The following is a 22717-nucleotide window of genomic DNA, read 5'->3' as shown; positions in this document are numbered from 1 at the left end:
ACTGTGGCACAGCCTTCTCTACACATAAAGAAAAAACACACACAAAAGCAGACCTCCCCTGATCTCAGAATCTGCTGCTGACACTTAAGCTGGCTTCCCCAGCCTGCCTGTTTCTCCAAAACAGTCTCTCACACTGGCAACCCAAGTCCAAAACACGGGGCAAACAGCACAGGGTACAAGTATGTGCTGATTTCCAGCTGAAGCACGCAAATGAAATGAGAAGATGTCACCTCGTTTTCTAAACGCAATTCCCAATCAGTCGTGAATTGATTTATGAACCTCTGGGTTCCCTTGTGCCTTTAAGTCATTTCACAATTAGCATTCTAGGGGTACATTTAACAAGACAGCATGCAATTCTTATATGAGGGTCTAGTTTTTTAACAACTCTGGAAAGGTCTGGTTGGGAAGGGAATGAAATTTTAATGAAGATAAAATTCTGGTTTTCAGTTTCACACATGAGCTCTCTTTCACACTAGAAAATCTAGAAACTGGTGAAATTCTAATAACCTGATTTTTATGACACAAAGAGATTAAACTCCCTCAGGAATAGAGTAACTCTAAGTTGCCACCTACTCTTTGGCTTTAGCCACCATGCAACTAAATACTGCACAGCAATATGCAACTACTATTATTCTCCCAAATTTGATATAAAAAATCCTGTATGAGGAAATAACCTCATGACTTAGCTAGGCAACTAGCTAAATTTTCACTAACAGTTTATCAAAAGACTTATTACTAATATTTTAATAAAAAATCACCATAGACAGCGCCTTACTGCCTCCATTTTGAGTAAAATATCATGTGACTCTACAGAAGAACCGTCTAGCTATTAACATTTATCTAATAACACTTGAATATGAATGCAGACAAAAAAAAAAAAAAGGTTACACCACATTGAGCTTTTAAAAAAAAATCAAATATACTCTTCTAAACCGGATGAACACTTAGTGCAACCAAAACAAAAGGCAAAAAGTAAATAAATGAATAAATCAACTTTTAATTTCTGCTGAAGTCTGCATATTAACATTATTTTAAACAGCAAGGTTTACCTAAAATAACCATTATTTATGAGACTAGTTTTAAGAATTACCAAAGATTGAAGGCTGTATAAAATATCTAAAATGCTTATGTTACAGCTTAGTCCAAAAAATATTTTCATTGTTTTCAAATAAATTACCATCGGGTTATTGTAACTAGATTTCAAGTGTGAGATCTTTTGAATTTACATTAAAAATCATTTTCTTTTTGAGAAATGGAAAGAATATAAATAAAAACTTTCAGTTTACTACTCCTGAAAATAAATCAAGCATTTTTAGACATAGAAAAACTGAGACAGTGCAATTAACAGACTGTTAAGTTAAATACGATTGCCAGTAACCAACTGCTGTCTGCTGAATTTCAAGAAAATCTAAATATTAAATTTTTAAAAAGTGAACTCATCTATCCTCCCATCTCAGCACTTTCTCAACTTTCCCATTACAATCAACAATATAACTTGGCGGTCAAATCTTCCAGACCAGTAACATCAGAATTTATTTTTAACTCCTGACTCCTTCCCAAATACTCCCCACTTCAATCCAATCCAAAGTCCTGCCAGTTCATTCACGCTGTCTCTCAAATGTGTTCTTTTCATCCGATTTTCAATTTTGCTTTATATTCCCTCACTATTCACAACATACTCTACTACTCCCTAAAAGGGCTCTGACATCTGGTTTCTAATTCATCAACTTTGCTGCCCAAACCATCTTCAAATATTTTGTTCAGCAACCTATAGTAAATTCCAAACTCTCCTGAATCTCAACCATAGTCATAAGCCCCCTCTGCTTTCCACCAGTTAACATATTTCTCAAATTCCATCTCTTCTTATTTTCCTATTTAGGCCCCTTTTATTCAGATTTACTAACCTGCTTTATAAATACAAAAATACAAAAGTCACCATCTCTGTGCCTCTGTCCATTCTGTCCACCTAGAATCCTTTATGCTTCTCAATATAAGTTACTGCCTCCTTTAACACCTGCCTTAAAACATACCTCTGTAAGAAGTCTTCTCTCCAAGCCATCTACCTCATGCCTTTATTTTTTGTCCCTCTGAACAAAGTATTCTATTTGCATTTATAATCTTGCAGTCATCATATTACTGTTTTCACGTTTTGTCCCATAATCTGCCTCAAAAACTGATAAGCTTTTCAAGTCAAGGACTATAATTTCTTATCGCTTAAACAGGGGTCCCTTAGAACACCAGCATTCCAACAAAGGCTTTCTTCCAAAATGTATTTAAAGTTACGGTTGTCAAAAACACATAGTCAACACTGAACTCCAACCTTTTAAATGTTAAGCTGACCTATATGGTAACAGAAAGTCAACATTTTAACCTGCACTTTGCAAGAGTTACTCTGTCTTCAGTCAACATCCACACAGGATGCAAAGAAAATCCTGTGAACTAAATGAAAAGTCCCCAAATTTAATATTATTAGGTATCCCATTCTGCTCTCTGAATAAACTAATTACCTAAAATTGATTTCTAGTGGTCTTTAAACCAAGATGAAAAACATCCTAACACTCCAGTACCACAAGAGGCTCTTAAGGAGCTATTATAAGATTTGCTTCATCATAGCTGAAAATTACCCCAGAATTTTAAAATATTCCTCTCAAATGACCCCATGAAGTGCTTAGAAAGCTTGACCATTCCCTGAAAGATGCATCATCAGCTTCCCTCTTCACATACTCTGCATTCTGAACTAGCTAGTCACCAAAAAAAAATTTAACTCTCAAAAATAATCTCCCATTCAGCTATTACCTTAGACTACCCTGTTTCAGACAAGTTCCAAAAGCCACCATGAATTGAAATCCTGAGTTCAAGTAAGAGTGTTCATTTTATAATCAATTTCACATAACAGCATATACCTTTTTTTAAAAAAAATCTCAATTCAATTCTCTCCTTCTTCTAAGCAGTAAACCAGTTTTTCTTTGCCCTCATTCATGCCCCTTTCTGAAGGAATAAGGAAACTATAATACAGATATTTTTGTCAAATTCTTTAAGTATGTTTAAATAAACTGAAATTAAATATCACATAAACATATCCATTACTAGAGATACATTAAAACACTGGATACTGAGTATACCAAACACTCAAAATAGACTTTTTGAGCACAAATCTGGGAAGAGAGTATAGACGTCCAGCAACAACCTTGAACAAAGCCCAAATACCCCTATTAAATCTGGGACCACAACCTTCTGCAAAACCTGTGATGATAAAGTCCAAATCCATATTCTTCTAACTTCATAGTCTTATCTGAATTCGAAAGGAAAACAATGCAAGAGTATTGTAAGTAGTCCTAAGAAGGAACACCTGAACTCTAGATCATTTATCAAGTACTGAAAGCAATGGCACCCCAAAGCTGAACTTTAATGATGAGTCAGTGACAATTAACATTCAGCTTACTATTTGGCAACATGACAATACAAGCCCCATTCAAAACTCGGACCTACTTTCAAGTTACCTTTTGATTAAACATTAACTCTATAGTGGTAGATTGGCAATGTCAAAACGGTAAGGTTAAGAGATAACATATTAAACCACGTATCCAATTTAGAACAATGCATGTTGAGATACTACTGAGTATCTATCAGCGGCACCCGTCCCTTCTAAAGAGACGAATCAAAGCTCGCCTTCAAACCGAAATGTGGTTACTTAGCAAGTTCATCTCTGGATTAAGAACAAACACTTTGCATAGTCACACAAGCAAGAAAGAAATGTTAGGGGACGGTGACATTCACCTCTTCCATTAATTATACAAAACTGTGGTAACCCTCGAGACCTGAGCGAACTAAACTATCCCTCATTCCAAAAGACACACTCTGGAAAAGCACATAATGGTTTATGAGTCTTGTCCTTCGCTTTAATCAAAAGGATGAGCAAGTAAACACTTCCATCACTATTTTAAGGTGGAAACACTCAGCCACTTAATAGTTGACTATCAATTGCTAGAAAACTGTAAGAAAAGAACTAAGTTTCAGACGGAATCATCCAAATAAAAATCACATTCCCCCGATTCAAGGTTAATGAGGCCGGAGAAGGGATATGGGAGGAGGAAAAAAGGAAGCTGCCTCATCCTTGACTGAAGACAGGTTTTTGCCCTTTCCCATTACCTCTGTTTTATCAGCAGGTCTCGTATTTTAAGATCCTGGTATTTCAAAGTCTCTTATTCAAAGGGGAGGTGGAGAAGGGGTGTAAAATAAAATCAATACTCACTGCTAACTTTCATGCTGCCAAAAGCTGAAGGCTGCTGCACTGGCTTGCAGCTCTCCGCAAAGGAGGTGGTTCTGGGCCGCCCTGACATGATCACTCTTTTTCCGAATCACCTTTTTTCCTTCCTTCCTCCTTTTCTTCCTTTTGTTTTATGTTGGGGTGTTAGGTTAATGATAAATGCAGCATTAAGTTTTCCCACAGGAAAGACTTCGTCCTCTTGCCTTTTCACTCCTTTTGAACAGCTATTTTAAAAAGCGAGCGATGTATTTCTCCTTGAAGACAGCCAGTACGGATTTTTAACATATACACGATCCGGGGCTGGGAAAAAAATACAATTCTTTCCCCTCCTTTTCCTTGGAGGGCAGAAATGGGTGGGAGGTCCTAAAAAATATATATCACGTGAAACGGGGACAAATACTGGATTGAAAATAAGTACTCTGAATATTATATTTTCCTCGGGGATTTTTTTTCCGAGTCAATGAAGAAGGGAAGCGGCGGAAGGATCACGAGTCTCACGCTTGAAAAGAAGGGGGGATGGGAAGAAGGGAGGGAGAGGGAGGGGTGGCTCGGAGATGCGTCGGGAAACGCTGCGGTTCCGTCAGCGGCAAGGATCCGGCGGGCTGACGGTGGGGGCCCGGCGAACTGGAAGGCGGCGGGGTTGCGAGTCAGTCAGAGTCGGGCGGTGGCGGCGGCTCTTCCCCTCATTGCGCCAGGAGCAGCTGCAGGCGGCGGCTGGATCCAGCGGCCATGGCGGCGGCGGCGGCGGAGGCAGCTCCCTTCAGACCCCAGGCAGCGGCTCCTCGACTGCTCCCCATACGCCGGGGACATGGGAACCCGGCAACCGCTTCCGTCCCTCGGGGGCCCCCTCCCCCGTCCAAGGCACCAGCGCGGCCGCCCTCCCGCCCCTCGCTTCTGCACAGTCCCGCTCAGGAAGTGTCCGCGCTTTGCCCCCAGTCCGGAGCCCTGTCAGCGGCTGCGGAGTCGGCTCCTCCTCGCTTCCTTCCTTCCTTCCTTCCTTTGTCACTCGGCCCGGGCAGCGGCGGCGGCGGTGGCGGCAGCAGCAGCACGAGCCCGCATTCGCCCGGGTCGGGGGCTGCTCTCTGTGAGGAGTGCCGTCTGCGCAGCCGCCTAGCTCTTCCCCACTCCCCCTCCCCGCTCCTACTCGTCCTCCGCCTCCTTCCTCCCCCACCCAGCCTTACACCGCCCAGCGCCCCGCCGCCCGCGTAAGAGGCGTCTGGGAATCGCCGGCCGAGCGGGGCGTCCGCCCCCTTCGACAGGGGAGCCGAAACTCGAGCGGAACCAATCACGGATGTCGTTTGTTTGCGGATCCTCCCGGAAAAAGCCGATCGACCTGAAGAGCCAATCAGAAAGTGTCGCTGGAAATTCACGCCCAAGGACGGAAAATGCCGAAGATAGCCGACCGAGGAAAAGGTGGGTTCGCCTTGTTCTGTGGCTGGCTGGAGGAGAAATTCGGCAGTGACCAATCAGAGTCGCTGGCCCTCGGAAAAAGCTTGAAGAGTTAAGGACGGTGAAGCCCGGAGTCGCTGGCGAAACCGCACGGCTGGGCGCCGTGGCCGCTTTGTAATTGGCCGAAACTCCGCTGGGAGTGCAGCACCCTCGGTGATTGGTGAAGGGAATGGGGCTTCCGAGGACAATCTGGCCAGTCAGGACGTCTCCTCCCTCGCCGAGGTGGGAAGAAGTAGAGAGCGAAGGGAGGGCGTCTATAAAGCGCCTTCTCATTGGCCTGAAGCTCAGGAGCTGGAATCGGGGCAAAAGGGAAAGGGAGGGAGGCTGAAACTCGTAGCAGTAGCCAATCTGCACTCGCTGCTGTCTAATCGCAAGACCTAGCTGCAGTATGATTGGCCTTCGGCCTCCGGCGGCAGTCCCTGGAGCTGGGAGAAGCGCGACTGGGGTCGTGGCGGACGGTCTGACGGCCTCGCCTGCGGCTACTCGCAGGTGGTGTGCAAACCGCATATAGGGAGCGCAAGGCGGTGCGAAACTGGTGTGGTCGGTGGTGCTGGGTCCCTTGCTCCAACAAACTGGTTGAGGGGCTTTCCCCACCCACTGGAGGCTCTCGGTGGGGCGGGGCTAATTCTGCGCGCCCGGCGTTCCCGTCCGAACGGGAGAGCGCATCCCGAGTACGGGCGTCTTCCCCGAAACGGTCAGACAGATCCAGGGCGCTTCTCAGGCCGAGTGCGACTTTTCAGACATTCAACTGAGAACAAAGCTTCTAGAGAGGCAGCGCCCCTGGGCGACCGCGCCCCGCCCAGTCGCGGAGGCCATTGATAAGAGTGAGGGCGACTGCCCCTCGTGCGCGCTGCCAAGCCTGGCCTTCCAGAAAGGCCCCTGAGAAATGAGCTCATGCTGGCTGAGCGCCCTTCTGGGGTGCGACCGGTCGGTGCAGAACGGCCCCTGAAAGCAGGTGAGGGGAAGTGCAGTCAGGCCGGATATCCGAAGCCTCTGAGGCAACAGGGAGCCAAAATAGCCCTTGATAGTTTTTGGTTTTTTGGAACGAGGGTGATCTATAAAAGTACTATTTAAGTAGGTTTCGCACATAGGCCAGTGTTCAGATTCCTGTGGTTTGCCCAAGGACAGTGAGTTACGGTTACAGAAAAAGTAAAACGAACAGTTGCCATCCTAATTGTAATCCCATGGTGCCTGTAAATTCCACCTGCAGAGTCATCCCTTTCCATTCAGATACCATCTGTAGCGAGCACATATAAAAATTACTTGATCAGGTTAACTAGCTATTGCTTTGGAAAACTGATGAGGAAGTTAGGACAGAACAGAGTAACATTTGATGGAGGACAGGAAAGGTCTACATAGGGTTTGCAAACCCAAATGTTTTTAGGGGCCAGAAAAGTAAAGTAAATGAGTGAAACTGGCCTGGTGTAGACAATGGGGAGTGACAGGCAACGTGGCAAATTGGAGTGTCTGTGCTGTAACTGAAAGGAGCAGCTGTTTGGCTCCAGCAGATTGTTGCCCTGAAGAATGTGGATACAGTGGTCTGAGATACTCTGTCCCCTTCCCCCAATCCCCGCCAGGAGAAACCCTTATAAAGCACGATTTTTGATGAAATCTCTCGATTTTTACACCAATATTTCCAAACTCTGCAGGCCAAACTAAAAACATTCCAGGCTAGATGTGACCAACCTGCAATCAATTTGTAATCTCAAATCTGGATATAGGTTTTTGATAGTCCAGGAGTGGTAGAAGCTCTTGTTCTTTGTAGTGAAGACAGAATATGAGGTCTCTGGATGTCATGGAGAAGGGTAAAGAATGTTGAAAGCAAACTCAGTGCATGGCAACTTTGTCAAATGATTGTTGCCTCTCCCTGCAAACTACCATGTAGACCTTTGCCACTAGTCCCTAAACTGCTGTGAGGTTAAAGCTAGAAATCCTGCCTTCTTTACTCCCCATCTCAACTCCCAGTTACACTGGCAGGAAGCTGAATGACAAGTGTTTAGGTTATACAAATTGGAAACAGCTATTGTATTGTATATAATAAAGTACAAAAATAGTCTACCTTGAGGTTATGATTAGTAGCTCTACTGTTGCTGCCTTCAAATATTTTGAACTGACACTTTAGAAAAAATCTGATCGGGGGATGGGGTGGGGAGGTGAGTCTTATAGGAAAACAAAAAGTAGTTCAATTTAGAATTAGGACATAAGGAGGGGAGAAATTTATGAGAAAATACAGTATCACTGAAAGTAACATTCAATGATTCTCTGACCTTTCAAACTTACTCTACCTTCTCACTTGCTGTTAACCACTTATCAGTTTATAGTAATTTTAATATTTATGTGTTTATAATGTGCCAGACACTGTTCTTAAGTGTTTCACACATGCTATCTCAGATTATAATCATATGATATAAGTACTGTTATCACCTCCACTTTAAGGAAACTGAAGGTCGGAAATATATACTGACTTACCTAAGGTCCACAGAGCTAAAGTAAGCAGACCTAGGATTCAGGTTCCTTGTACTTCTCTCAAACACAGTCCTCAGCTTCCCTGGTCTTGCTTTATCTTAAAGTCTAAGCCTTATGTCTTCAACTGTGTGTGCTTTGAGTTCTGTTAGGGCTCATCAGTTGGTCCCTTGGAGAGATCAGTGATTCTGAGCCAAAGTAACAAACCAGAGGGCTAGAAAAAGATACAAGAAAGCTGAGTGACACAGAACAAGTGAGTATTGTAGTTGGGGGGAGGAGGTGGGTAAGTCTGTCCAAAGGATAAAATGCACAATGAACTGGGTTCTAGAGTAATAATAATATTTGTACAATATGTTAAGTTTACATAGTACCATTATGGAACTATTATTCTGTTTTTACAGATGAGGAAACTATAGATGTCTTGCTCAGAATAACTTAGCTACTTTTTTAACTGAAACTAGAAGAAAATATAGGCAGGTGTAATAATGAGGATAGCAAATAGAATATGAGATGCTGTTTATTTAGATGAACCTAGGGCCTGTCAGTTCACACAGAAGCCCACAAGCAAACTCCTAGGATCTCCTTTACTTAGCCAACGTATATTAAATACCTAAATGATGTTGGGTGCTGGTTTTCAAAATTTAATAAGTATGGTCTCTGCTCTAGATACTTGCACTCAGATACTATGAGATACAGAAGTTGTTTAGTAATAAACCCTAGGAAAGCCTTCCAGTATCAAGGTCAATGTGAAGATTAAGAGGAAGGAAAAATAAATGTGCATTTACTGAATGCCTGTTCAGTGCTTCCCTAAACCTCAAGAGACAGGCATTATTAACTCCTGTTAACAGATGTGGGGTAAATGAGCAATAGATACATTGCACAAGGTCACACAATTAAAAAATGGCAGCGCTGGATGAAATCTATAGCCAAGTATATTTGATCCAGTCTCTTTCTGTTAATACTAGATTTCTCTGTCTTCCATCAACAAATAACATTGTTTATCCCAATTATGTAAAACAGCATGCGTGTGTGTCTGCCCACACACAGAAGTCTAGAAATACTAATTTTGATGGCATTTTGGATGATGCTTATTGTATTAATGCTTTCCAGTATTGTCTTCATTTTCCACTGTTACATAAGAAACAAAATACTTAAAAAGAGAAAACAAAGATAAGACTGCAAAAGAACCAAAGAAAAGAAGTAGCACTGTGAAACTGCTCAGTGTGGTTAAATCAATTTGATTTATAGGATGCTGTGCCAAATTTTAGGAATATGGGAGTGTGAGGATGAGTAAAAGTCATTCAGAGGTGACTGTCTTGCTCCAGTCTTAGAGGAGCTCTTATAGAGTGGAGATGTGTAAACAGAGAACATAATGTCATCTGAACAACTATGGAAGAAAAGTGGCTCAGAGATCATTTTCCAAGCTGGATTTAAATGACTGGTCCCCAAAGTTGACTGTATATACCCAGAGGTTATATAGGGTGATCCTTTGGAATGCTGGAACTACTAGATCTTATTTTTATCTTTAAAAGTAAGAAATTACTTTTTTAATGGTTAATTTACTGGTAGACACTAATGCCCTCTCCTCAGTCCCTACATCAAAGGAAGAGGTGTCACATGGTCCATAATACAGGGAAGCAATACAGGAGATGAATCCACAGCCTAGAAGGGACTGTGAATATGATGTATGCTCCTGCTTTTTAAATTTTTCAGCAACATATGACACTTTGCTGCTGCTAAGTCGCTTCAGTCGTGTCCAACTCTGTGCGACCCCATAGACAGCAGCCCACCAGGCTCCACTTGTGCTTAATTAATTGGATTTCAAGTCCTATTATTTGACTTTTAACTAACTTGACTCTCATGCATTGAAAATGATTTTCTACAAATAAAGTATAGATAAGTGAACAAACAAAAGGCAAAGCTGACATTCTACTCTCAGTGGGAACTCTATATCAGTCGCATCAATAAAATCATTAGGTTAAAGTTAATAATGAGCTAATCAAATTTGACAAGACACAGGCCTGAAATTTTTGAAATTCTCAAGAATTTTTGAAATATGAAGATACTATCCACTGATTTTTAGTCAAAGGCTACCCTAGGTATGAGGTGTAGCTAATGCCAATATGAAGTTACATATAAATTATTATAGTAATAATGAAAATATTTAAAAACAATTTTTACTTTATTTAAGGCCCTAAACTTTTTATTCTTCTAACACCCTCACCCCACCATCAAATTATTAACTCTCCAAGAACATAGTCTTTCAATGTTTTGGTAATTGTGAAGATGTCACACTGGCATAAGCTACATCTCAATCATACTTAGGGTAACCTTTGACAAAAACAAGTGGATAGTTAACTTCATATTTCAAAAATTCCTGAGACCAAAAATTTCAGGTCTGTATCTTGCCAAAGTTCATTAGCTCATTATTGATTTTAACCTATTGATGTGAAATGCCAGGCTGAATGAATCACAAGCTGCAATCAAAATTGCCAAGAGAAATATCAGCAACCTCAGATATGCAGATGATACCACTCTAGTGGCAGAAAACAGAGGACTAAAGAGCCTCTTGATGAGGGTGAAAGGAGACAGTGGGAAAAGCTGTTTAAAACTCAGAATTCATGGGGAACACATGTATACCCATGGCTGTACATGTCAATGTATGGCAAAAACCACTACAATATTGTAACTAGCCTCCAATTAAATAAATTTTTTTTTAAACTCAAAATTCAGAAAACTAAGATCATGGCATCTAGTCCCATCACTTCATGACAAATAGAAGAGGAAAAAGTGGAAACAGTGACAGGTTTTAGTTTCTTGGGATTCAAAATCACTGCAGACAGTGACTACAGTCACAAAATTAAAAGGTTCTTACTCTTTTAAAAAAAAGCTATGACAAACCTAGACAGCATATTAAAAAGCAGAGACATCACTTTGCCAACAAAGGTCCATATAGTTAAAGCTATGGTTTTTCCACTAGACACGTACAGATGTGACCATAAAAAAGTATGAGTGCTGAAGAATTGATGCTTTCGAACTGTGGTGCTGGAGAAAACCAGATGTTTTATAAATCTGTTTTGTGGTGCTGGAGAGGACCACATGTTTTATAAACAGGCATAATATTTGAGGGCTGATATTACAATATTTTACTAGTAGAGTAGAAGAACAAAAAAGTTTGTAGACCACTGTTCTAAACAAAAATTCTTTTTTTTAGATTATGGAAGGGAAGAACATTTTAGGCAAAAAGAAATTATGCAGTGGCAGAAATGTATGTATCAAGGTATTGAGAGAGCTGGAGTAGTTTGAAATTATGTGGCAGAAAAGATCTGGATGAACAGAAAGGGAAACAGTTTCAGATAGTAAAGGTATAGTTAAGTAAATTACGTTCTATGAAATCCATATTATGCAACCAGAAAAAAGAATAAATACAAAGACTAGGAGCAACTCAAACAATACTAATTTTTAAATACAGAACTTCAGATTGTATGTTACCATATTTCCAATTCTGCAAAATATATGAACATTTTGGTCAAGATTGAGAAGGAAGACAAAAATCAGAATAATTTTGTTAATACATTGGCATATTTCATTACAAATGAAAATATTCACTTTAAATGTTTTCATTTCATTTTTACAATAAATTTTCTACAGTTATTGTGACCCACACAGTCAAAAGCTTTGACATAGTCAATAAAGCAGAAGTAGATGTTTTTCCAGAACTCTCTTGGTTTTTTCAATGATCCAACAGATGTTGGCAGTTTGATCTCTGGTTCCTCTGCCTTTTCTAAAACCAGCTTGAACAACTGGAAGTTCGTCTTTCACATACTGTTGAAGCCTGGCTTGGAGAATTTTGAGCATTACTTTGCTAGTGTGTGAGATGAGTGCAGTTATGTGATAGTTTGAACATTCTTTGGCATTGCCTTCTTTGGGATAAGAATGGGATTGGGATGAAAAGTGACCTTTGCCACTGCTGTGTTTTCCAAATTTGTAACACTTTTCACAGCATCATCTTTTAGGATTTGAAATAGTTCAACTGGAATTCCCTCTACTAGCTTTGGTCATAGTGATGCTTCCTAAGGCCCACCTGACTGCATTCCAGGATGTATGGCTCTAGGTGAGCGATCACACCATCATGATTATCTGGATTATGAAGATCTTCTGTGCATTCTTGCCACCTCTTCTTAATGTCTTCTGCTTCTGTTAGGTCCATACCATTTCTATCCTTTATTGTGCCCATCTTTGCATGAAATATTCCCTTGGTATCTCTCATTTTCTTGAAGACATCTCTAGTTTTTTCCATTCTATTGTTTTCCTCTATTTCTTTGCATTGCACTTTAGGAATGCTTTCTTATTTCTTTTTGCTATTCTTTGGAGCCCTGCATTCAGATAGGTATATCTTTCCTTTTCTCTTTTGTCTTTTGCTTTTCTTCTTTTCTCAGCTATTTGTAAGGCCTCCTCAGACAACCATTTTGCTTTTTTGCATTTCTTTTTCTTGGGGATGGTCTTGATCACTGCCTCCTGTACAGTGTTACAAACCTGCATCCACAGTTCTTCAGGCACTCTATCAGATCTAATCCCTAGAATCTATTTGTCACTTCTGCTGTATAATCGTTAGAGATTTGATGTAGGTCATAGAATGGTCTAGTGCTTTTCCCTACTTTCTTCAATTTAAGTCTGGATTTTGCAATAAGGAGTCCATGATGTGAGCCACAGTCAGTTCCTGGTCTTGTTTTTGCTGACTGTATAGAGCTTTTCCTCTTTGACTGCAAAGAATATAATCAATCTGATTTCGGTATTGACCATCTGGTGATGTCCATGTATAGAGTCTTCTCCTGTGTTGTTGCAAGAGGGTGTTTGCTATGACCAGTGTGTTCTCTTGGCAAAACTCTGTTAGCTTTTGACCTGCTTCATTTTATACTCCAAGGCCAAACTTGCCTGTTACTCCAGGTGTTTCTTGACTTCCTTCTTTTGCTTTCCAGTCCGCTATAATGAAAAGGACATCTTTTTTGGGTGTTAGTTCTAGAAGGTCTTGTAGGTCTTCATAGAACTATTCAACTTCAGCTTCTTCAGCATTACTGGTCAGGGCGTAGACTTGGATTACTGTGATACTGAATTGTTTGCCTTAGAAACAAACAGAAATCTTCTGTCATTTTTGAGATTGTAATACAATTACTGCATTTTGGACTCTTTTGTTGACTATGATGGCTACTCCATTTCTTCCAAGGGATCTTGCCCACAGTAGTAGATATAATGGCCATCTGAGTTCAGTTCAGTTCAGTCGCTCGGTCGTGTCCGACTCTTTGCGACCCCATGAATCGCAGCACGCCAGGCCTCCCTGTTCATCACCATCTCCCGGAGTTCACTCAGACTCATGTCCATCAAGTCCGTGACGCCATCCAGCCATCTCATGCTCGGTCGTCCCTTTCTCCTCCTGCCCCCAACCCTCCCAGCATCTGAGTCTTTTCTAGTGAGTCAACTCTTCTCATAAGGTGGCCAAAGTACTGGAGTTTCAGCTTCAGCATCATTCCTTCCAAAGAAATCCCAGGGTTGATCTTCAGAATGGACTGGTTGGATCTCATCTGAGTTAAATTCACCCATTCCAGTCCATTTTAGTTCACTGATTCCTAAAATGTCAATGTTCACTCTTGTCATCTCCTGTTTGACTACTTCCAATTAGCCTTGATTCATGGACCTAACGTTCCAGGTTCCAATGCAATATTGCTGTTTGCAGCATTGGACTTTAGTTCCATCACCAGTCACATCCACTACTGGGCGTTGTTTTTGCTTTGGCTCTGGCTTGTCATATTTTCTGGAGTTATTTCTACACTGATCTCCAATAGTGTATTGGGCACCTACTGACCCAGGGAGTTCATCTTTCAGTGTCGTTTTGCCTTTTCATACTGTTCGTGGTGTTTTCAAGGCAAGAATACTGAAGTGGTTTGCTATTCCTTTCTCCAGTGGACAACATTTTGTCAGAACTCTGCACATTTTGTCAGAACTTTCCACTGTGGAAAATTCTTAAAGAGATGGGAATACCAGACCACCTTACCTGCCTCCTGAGAAATCCACATGCAGGTCAAGAAGCAACAGTTAGAACTGGACATGGAACAGTAGACTGGTTCCAAATCAGGAAAGGAGTTTGTCAAGGCTGTATATTGTCACCTTGCTTATTTAACTGATATGCAGGGTATATTATGTGAAATTCCAGCACAAGCTAGAATCAAAATTGCTGGGAGAAGTTATCAATAACCTCAGATATGCAGATGATACCACCCTTACGGCAGAAAGCAAAGAAGAACTAAAGAGCCTCTTGATGAAAGTGAAAGAGGAGAGTGAAAAAGCTGGCTTAAAGCTCAACATTCAGAAAACTAAGATCATGGCATCCAGTCCCATCACTTCATGGCAATTAGATGGGGAAACAGTGAGAGACTTTATTTTTATGGGCTCCAAAATCACTGCAGATGGTGACTGCAGCCATGAAATTAAAGGACACTTACTCCTTAGGAGAAAAGTTATGACCAACCTAGACAGCATATTAAAAAGCAGAGGCATTACTTTGCCAACAAAGGTCCGTCTAGTCAAAACTATGGTTTTTCCAGTAATCATGTATGGATGGGAGAGTGGGACTATAAAGAAAGCTGAGCATCAAAGAATTGATGCTTTTGAACTGTGGTGTTGGAGAAGACTCTTGAGAGTCCCTTGGACTGCAAGGAGATCCAACCAATCAATTCTAAAGGAAATCAGTCCTGAATGTTCGTTGGAAGGACTGATGCTAAAGCTCCAATACTTTGGCCACCTGATGCAAGAACTGACTCATTTGAAAAGATGCTGATGCTGGGAAAGATTGAAGGTAGGAAGAGAAGGGGACGACAGGATGAGATGGTTGGATGGCATCACCGACTCAGTGAACTTGAGTTTGAGCAAGGTCTGGGATTTGGTGATGGACAGGGAAGCCTGGCATGCTGCAGTCCAAGGGGTTGCAAAGAGTCTGACACGACTGAGCAACTGAGCTGAAATTAATGTTTATTTGGTTTTAAAAATACATTGTGCATGCTGAGTCACTTCAGTTGCGTCCAACTGTTTGCCACCCCATGGGCTGTAGCCTTCCAGGTTCCTCTGTCCATGGGATTCTCCAGGCAAGAATAGTAGAGTAGGTTGTCATGCCCTTCTCCAGGGGATCTTCCTGGCCTAGGGATTGAACCCACGTCTCTTATGCTCCTGCATTGGCAGGTGGGTTCTTTACTACTAGCACCACCTGGGAAGCCCTTAAAAGGAAATTGACTCCCCAGTAACTCATTTCTTCACTGTGATTCACATATTCCTCAGAAAGTCTCTCTTTATATGGAATTCTTAACAAAAATTCCAAATTTCTCAGCAACCGTTTCAACACTAAACATTTTTACTGATAATCCTTTGTAGAATAAGTTAAACTGTATTAATAAGACTAGGCAATATTCATTATATGCAAGACATCTGCTAGGCACCTGATACAAAGAAGTACATGAGCCACCTGAGTGGCTCTGTGCCCTTAAGGAGCTTATCCTCTGGTGAAACAACCTCATGAAAAGCTAAATAAATAATTATTTTAGATAACACTTGAGTCCATTAAAAAAAAAGGCGGAACTTAATTTGCTAATATAACTTGTTTGGGAGGTGAGTGCATGCTCTGTCATGTCTGACTCTTTGTGACCCAATGGACTATAGCCCACTAGGCTCCTCTGTCCATGGGATTTTCCAGGCAAGAGTATTGAAGTGGGTTGCCATTTCCTCCTCCAGGGGATCTTCCCAACCCAAGGATTGAATCTGCATCTCTTGCATCTCCTGCATTGGTAGGCAGATTCTTTACCACTGCACCACCTGGGAAGCAATATGGTTGTTACTTGAGGCTCAATGAATTGCTCCTGCTGTCCTAAATATAACAAGTAAACGAAGGACACTTTGATCTAAAGTGAAACTTAAAGGATTAGTAGTAGGATTTGGAAATGAAATAGAGAGGAAGTAAATTATTTCCTACCACTTCATCTCCAACCCATCAGACAAATCCCCTTCTTAGTAAATGTAAGTTGGTCAAGGTGTCAGAGCGATTAAGGACAGTGTAAGTCTCTTCATTTGACTTTAGGAAAACCAGTTTGGCTAAAAGAGAAGCTGATAGAGGAGAATAATGAAAGATAAAGGTTAATAGGTGGTTTGGGGCCAGATTTGAAAAAGCATTGAATGTTACACCAGGAAATTTGAGCTTTGTCTTGTAGACATTGCAGAATTATGGGAGGTATTTAAGCAGGTATAAGACATTGTCACTGCAGGAGAGCCTCTGAGATAACATACATTGTAGTTTTTTTCCATTGCTTAAAATGTGCCCATGGTAACAAGACAGCATATTTGGTCATGCTTATAACCAACAAGAGAGTGAGTGATAGTTGCTGAGTTGTATCCGACTCTGGGACCCCATAGACTATAGCCTGACAGGCTCCTGTGTCCATAGGATTCTCTAGTCAAGAATACTGGAGTGGGCTGCCATTTCCTTCTCCAGGGGATCTTTCTGACCCTGGGATTGAACATAGGTCTCCTGCATTGCAGGCAGATTCTTCACCACCTGAGCCACCAGGGAATCCTTTATAACCAATGAGGGATGCCCTAAAGGGAAAATAGAGGACTACTTGAAAAGGTATAGTGTTTGAAACATTGCTACTATGAAGTAGACTCTGGTTGTATTATAAGTTTCATGATCAAGCCTTTGATAGATCATGTAAGTAATTTTAACATGTAAAAGGAACATACTATTAAAAAGGAAGAAAACCCTCAATGAATGCTTTTAGTTTTTTATGCTTGTCACACTTTTGCTCCAGAGAGGGTATAATCATGTGATTAATACATTATAACTGATTAGATTACCTTGAACTGTTTCAGTTTTCTTTCTTTCACTCCATTTCTATTCACAATCTTAAGAAAGAGCTTCTTTAGACAAGAGTGTATATATTTCCACATTGAATTGGGCAAGTGAATTCACATGAATTGAAAATAATATGTATTGATCGAATGCTTTGACTTAAGTATACCTCTTTACAATGTTCTAGGTAATTCAACCGTGTGCATTAGATGAATTAAATAAGGGTCTGCAAAATTCTCAGTTGAAGCAAATACTTTAAGAACTCATTGTTGTTCAGTCACTAAGTCGTGCCGACTCTTCGCGACCCTATGAACTGCCTCATGCCAGCTTCCCTGTCCTTCATTAGCCAGCAGTAAATCAAAAATGGGTCATACTTTCTTTTTCACATAGAAATAGGACTCACATCTCAGAATACAACAAAAATCTTTAGTTCTTTATATCTGGTTGATGGTGAGTGTGAAAGTTACAAGAAAATTGTCCTTCTGTTTCTTGGCTATTGAATAGCTTAACTTGGAATAGAGGGAAAGACTTGAAGAGAAATCAAGTCCTGTGGATTATTTAAGAAGGAATCCAGAATGCAGAGAGAGCCTCTTCCTCAGGCCACAGTTTTTATCTGACTTGTGGCCATCAAGATGCATCATTGTTCTGACTTCATTCCTGTGTCCTGTGGGGTGGAATTCTGAAAGGGGATGGGAGAGAATGCACAAAGCAGTTAAGTATGTGTGTTCCTGTATAACATCCAGATCAGACAGTAGTAGGAAGTACCACAAATCAGACCAGCAAGGATTCTTGGCAGAGAGGACTTATAGCTCAGTTTTGTAAATCCATTAATATTTCACTGTGCCTATTGTTATTTTTATAATTTATATTGTATATGTATTGGTAGTACCCAGTAGTTGAAGATAAAAGTAATAACTTAGGAAAAAGAACCCTAAATCTTACTTTTTTAGGAAGGTCAATAACAGATTTTTTTTCCTTTTTAAGGAATCATGTCTGAGACAGCTGAGTACCTCCTCTTATCAGTACTCTTCTACTTTCTCAAATTATTTCTTTACAATTTTAGTACAGTTTTCATGTAAAACTGTAAATTCTTATCAAAAGTGATCCAGTTATTCCAAATTTTATCATAAATACTTTGACTGTGGTTCTATAAAATTTTTATAAATCTTGTTTATTTCTGTCGGAAAACAAATGAAAGGCAATACTGAATATCCTGACTCCATTACTGTGTACCCAGCTGAGCTATTTCAAGCCCAAAAAGATGATGCTGTTAAGTGCTACACTTAACATGCCAGCAAATTTGAAAAACTCAGTAGTGGCCACAGGACTGGAAAAGGTCACTTTTCATTCCAATCCCAAAGAAAGCAATGCTAAACAATGTTCAAACTACCACATAATTGCACTCATCTCACATGCTAGCAAAGTAATGCTCAAAATTCTCCAAGCTAGGCTTCAACAGTACGTGAACCAAGAACTTCCAGATGTTCAAGCTGGGTTTAGAAAAGGCAAAGGAACGAGAAATCAAATTGCCAGTGTCCACTGGATCATAAAAAAGCAAGAGAGTTCCAGAAAAAAAAAATCTATTTTTGCTTTATTGACTATACCAAAGCCTTTGGTCATAGCAAACACCTTTTTCCAACACAAGAGAAGACTCTACACATGGACATCACCAGATGGTCAACACTGAAATCAGATTGATTATATTCTTTGCAGCCAAAGATGGAGAAGCTCTATACAGTCAGCAGAAACAAGACTGGGAGCTGACTGTGGCTCAGATCATGAATTCCTTGCTGCCAAATTCAGGCTTAAATTGAAGAAAGTAGGGAAAAGTACTAGACCATTCAAGTATGACCTAAATCAAACCCCTAACAATTATACAGTGAAAGTGACAAATAAGTTTGAGGAACTAGATCTGATAGAGTGCCTGAAAAACTATGGACGGAGGTTCGTGACATTGTACAGGAGACAGGGAGCAAGACCATCCCCAAGAAAAAGAAATGCAAGGAGGCAAAATGGCTGTCTGAGGAGGTCTTACAAATAGCTGTGAAAAGAAGGGAAGCAAAAAGCAAAGGAGAAAAGGAAAGATATACCCATTTGAATGCAGAGTTCCAGAGAATAGCAAGGAGAGATAAGAAAGCCTTCCTTGGTGATCATTGCAAAGAAATAGAGGAAAACAATAGAATGGAAAAGACTAGAGATCTTTTCAAGAAAATTAGAGATACCAAGGGAACATTTCATACGAAGATGGGCTCAATAAAGGACAGAAATGGTATGGACCTAACAGAAGCAGAAGATATTAAGACGAGGTGGCAAGAATACACAGAACTGTACAAAAAACATCTTCATGACCCAGATAATCATGACGGTGTGATCACTCACCTAGAGCCAGACATCTTGGAATGTGAAGTCAAGTGGGGCTTGAGAAGCATCACTATGAACAAAACTAGTGGAGGTGATGGAATTCCAGTTGAGCTATTTCAAATCCTAAAACATGATGCTGCTAAAGTGCTTCACTCAATATGCCAGCAAATTTGGAAAACTCAGCAGTGGCCACAGAACTGGTAAAGGTCACTTCTCATTCTAATCCCTAAGAAAGGCAATACCAAAAAATGCTCAAACTAACCACACAATTGCACTTATCTCACACACTAGTAAAGTCATGCTCAAAATTCTCCAAGCGAGGTTTCAACAATACATGAACTGTAAACTTCCAGATGTTCAAGCTGGTTTTAGAAAAGGCAGAGGAACCAAAGATCAAATCCAGCCAACATCCACTGGATCATTGAAAAACGAAGAGTTCCAGAAAACATCTATTTCTGCTTTATTGACTATGCCAAATCGTTTGTGTGGATCACAATAAACTGTGGAAAATTCTTAAAGAGATGGGAATACCAGACCACCTGACCTGCCTCTTGAGAAATCTTTATGCTGGTCAGGAAGCAACAGTTAGAACTGGACATGAAACAACAGACTGGTTCCAAATAGGAAAAGGAGGACATCAAGGCTATATATTGTCGCCCCGCTTATTTAACTTCTATGCAGAGTACATCATGAGAAATGCTGGGCTGGATGAAGCACAAGCTGGAATCAAGATTGCTGGGAGAAATATCAATAACCTCAGATACGCAAATAACACCACACTTAGCAAAGCAAAGAAGAACCTAAGAACTTCTTGTTGACAGTGAAAGAGGATAGTGAAAAAGCTGGCTTAAAACTCAACATTCAAAAAACAAAGATCATGGCATCTGGTCCCATCACTTCATGGCAAATGGATGAGGAAACAATGGAAACAGTGACAGACTTTATTTTCTTGGGCTCCAAGATCACTGCAGATGGTGACTGCAGCCATGAAATAAAGAGACACTTGCTCCTTGGAAGAAAAGCTATGACCAACCTAGACAGCATATTAAAAAGCAGAGTCATTCCTTTGCCAACAAAGGTCCACATAGTCAAAGCTATGGTTTTTCCAGTAGTCATGTATGGATGTGAGAATTGGACTCTAAAGAAAGCTGAACACCAAAGAATTGATGCTTTTGGACTGTGGTGTTGGCAAAGACTCTTAAGAGTCCCTTGGACAGCAAGGAGCTCCTAAACCAGTCAATCCTAAAGGAAATCAATATTCATTGGAAGGACTGATGCTGAAGCTCCAGTACACTGACCACCTGATGCAAAGAACTGACTCATTTGAAAAGATGTTGATGTTGGGAAAGATCGAAGGTGGGAGGAGAAGGGGATGACAGAGGATGAGATGATTAGATGGCATCACCGACTCAAAGGATATGAGTCTGAGCAAGCTCTGAGAGTTGGTGATGGACAGGGAAGCCTGGCGTGCTGCAGTCCATGGGGTTGCAAAGAGTCAAATACAACTGAGGAACTGAACTGAAATGTGTGCCCAGAACTGTACCAGATATGGTGGGAAACCACTTCGCATGTTTTTAAAACTAGCTATAGTCTGTTCAAGTGTACTTTTAAATATATTTTCAAGGACAAAGGTTATGGGTTCCTTCAGAATTTAAAAACAAATCTCTTATAGGGTCAAGTCAGCTGGAACTCTATGTAAGTAGACTATTCTGTGGAGGTTAAGCTTTTAATCTAGCATGAGAGGAGTTAAAGTAAAGTACTTCTAAGCACCAGGGGAATGATCAAGTGAAAAATTCATCAACAGGAGTTGCCAGAAGACAGTTTACCTTTATATCTTTCTTTCCACTTGAATGAATTATGTGAAAATGTAAAGCATTTCTCTTGATATCAGTCGATGCTGTGCACATAATAGGAACTTGCTAAAGACTCTTGAGAGTCCCTTGGACTGCAAGGAGATCCAACCAATGCATTCTGAAGGAGATCAGCCCTGGGATTTCTTTGGAAGGAATGATGCTAAAACTGAAACTCCAGTACTTTGGCCACCTCATGCGAAGATTGACTCATTGGAAAAGACTGATGCTGGGAGGGATTGGGGGCAGGAGGAGGAGACGACAGAGGATGAGATGGCTGGATGGCATCACTGACTCGATGGCCGTGAGTCTGAGTGAACTCTGGGAGTTGGTGATGGACAGGGAGGCCTGGCGTGCTGTGATTCATGAGGTCGCAAAGAGTCGGACACGACTGAGCGACTGAACTGAACTGAAATGCTAGCAAAATGAGCAATATGATTACAATTGTAAAAGTGAAACCTAATTATAACCATTATAATTACAACTTTATATTTGCATATGGTGAAGGACTCTGAGGAACTGTCAGAATAAAAACATTAGTTTTATTCATTTGTTGGTTTTCTGAAAGTTTTTTCTTACATTAAATTTTTCATTACTGTTGCTGGAATATTACTTTGGTATCAAATTTTATAAAGATATTCAGATATTTAACAGAGTCACAGCTTGAGACAAACTTTTCTGTCCACCAATGGGATTCAAACATATCTTGGCATATCTGGCAAATTAGGTTTATACTGCCAAGATGGTGATTTACTGAAGGGTTTTGGCAGAAAGATTGTCAAGAAGTACGGGAACCATCAAGGAGAAGGGTTGGCGCCAGTCTACTTTTTTGATCACTTTGCACTATTAGAATGTACTAGTCAGTATTTCAGAAGGTTACTCTTGGATTGAGGGGACAATGCTTACCTATCTTAAAGATCCATATTCTAATGCAGTCTTGTGGACTCCTCTTGGAAAATACCATAACCAGGAATAGGAGTGCACTAAAATCTTCATTACATCAAAAAATACAATCTAGAGATGAGTAATTGGGCCTTGTTTCTAATTCTGCAATTAGCTTTTCCGGCTCAACTTTACCACATTGATCAGTAAATATTCACTGAGTAGTCACAGTTGTATGACATTCTACTATGTTCTTGGAATAACACTTTTTTAAAGGCATGAAGGTATTCTTTGAGCAGGCAAGAGAAGTCACTCATAAAGTGAAAGTAGTATGTAACCTGACATTCTTTAAAAAAATTTTTTATGGGCCTTTTTCTCATTGGTCTGTTTACTCCCTTTATGTGTTATGGTAATTGGTGGCTTTTTTAAAAAATATATTTTAATGTATTTATTTTTAATTGGAGGATAATTGCTTTACAATCTTGTGTTGGTTTCTGCCATATATCAACATGAATCAGCCATAGGTATATTTGAACCTACTTTCTATCTCCCATCCCA

General features: G+C 40.5%; 2 protein-coding genes across 7 annotated transcripts in view; one reads left to right on the top strand and one right to left on the bottom strand.

Moving 5' to 3' along the window:
• Positions 1-5477, bottom strand: part of GSK3B (glycogen synthase kinase 3 beta) — a 212386-nt gene extending 206909 nt beyond the window's left edge. For 2 of the 6 annotated variants that reach the window (XM_040251056.1, XM_040251075.1), the window contains exon 1: positions 4253-4438. In XM_040251056.1, the coding sequence (XP_040106990.1) occupies positions 4253-4340 (88 nt within the window). In that variant the 5' untranslated portion in view covers positions 4341-4438. Of the gene's footprint in view, positions 1-4252 lie in introns of all 6 variants that reach the window. The other 4 variants (XM_040251047.1, XM_040251038.1, XM_040251086.1 and 1 more) reach the window with 4 other exon arrangements.
• Positions 4381-10900, top strand: LOC120871294 (protein alan shepard-like). Its single transcript, XM_040251180.1, has 3 exons — positions 4381-5680; positions 8332-8432; positions 10640-10900. The coding sequence occupies exon 1, from the start codon at positions 4822-4824 to the stop codon at positions 5353-5355; it is 534 nt and encodes a 177-aa protein (XP_040107114.1). The 5' UTR covers positions 4381-4821; the 3' UTR covers positions 5356-5680; positions 8332-8432; positions 10640-10900.
• The last annotated feature ends 11817 nt before the right edge of the window (positions 10901-22717 follow it).

This window comes from Oryx dammah, unplaced genomic scaffold (assembly GCF_014754425.2).
Source record: "Oryx dammah isolate SB20612 unplaced genomic scaffold, SCBI_Odam_1.1 HiC_scaffold_2, whole genome shotgun sequence".
NCBI lineage: Eukaryota > Metazoa > Chordata > Mammalia > Artiodactyla > Bovidae > Oryx > Oryx dammah.
Note: the sequence above shows the minus strand (reverse complement) of the source record. Positions and strands in the feature narration are given on the sequence as shown.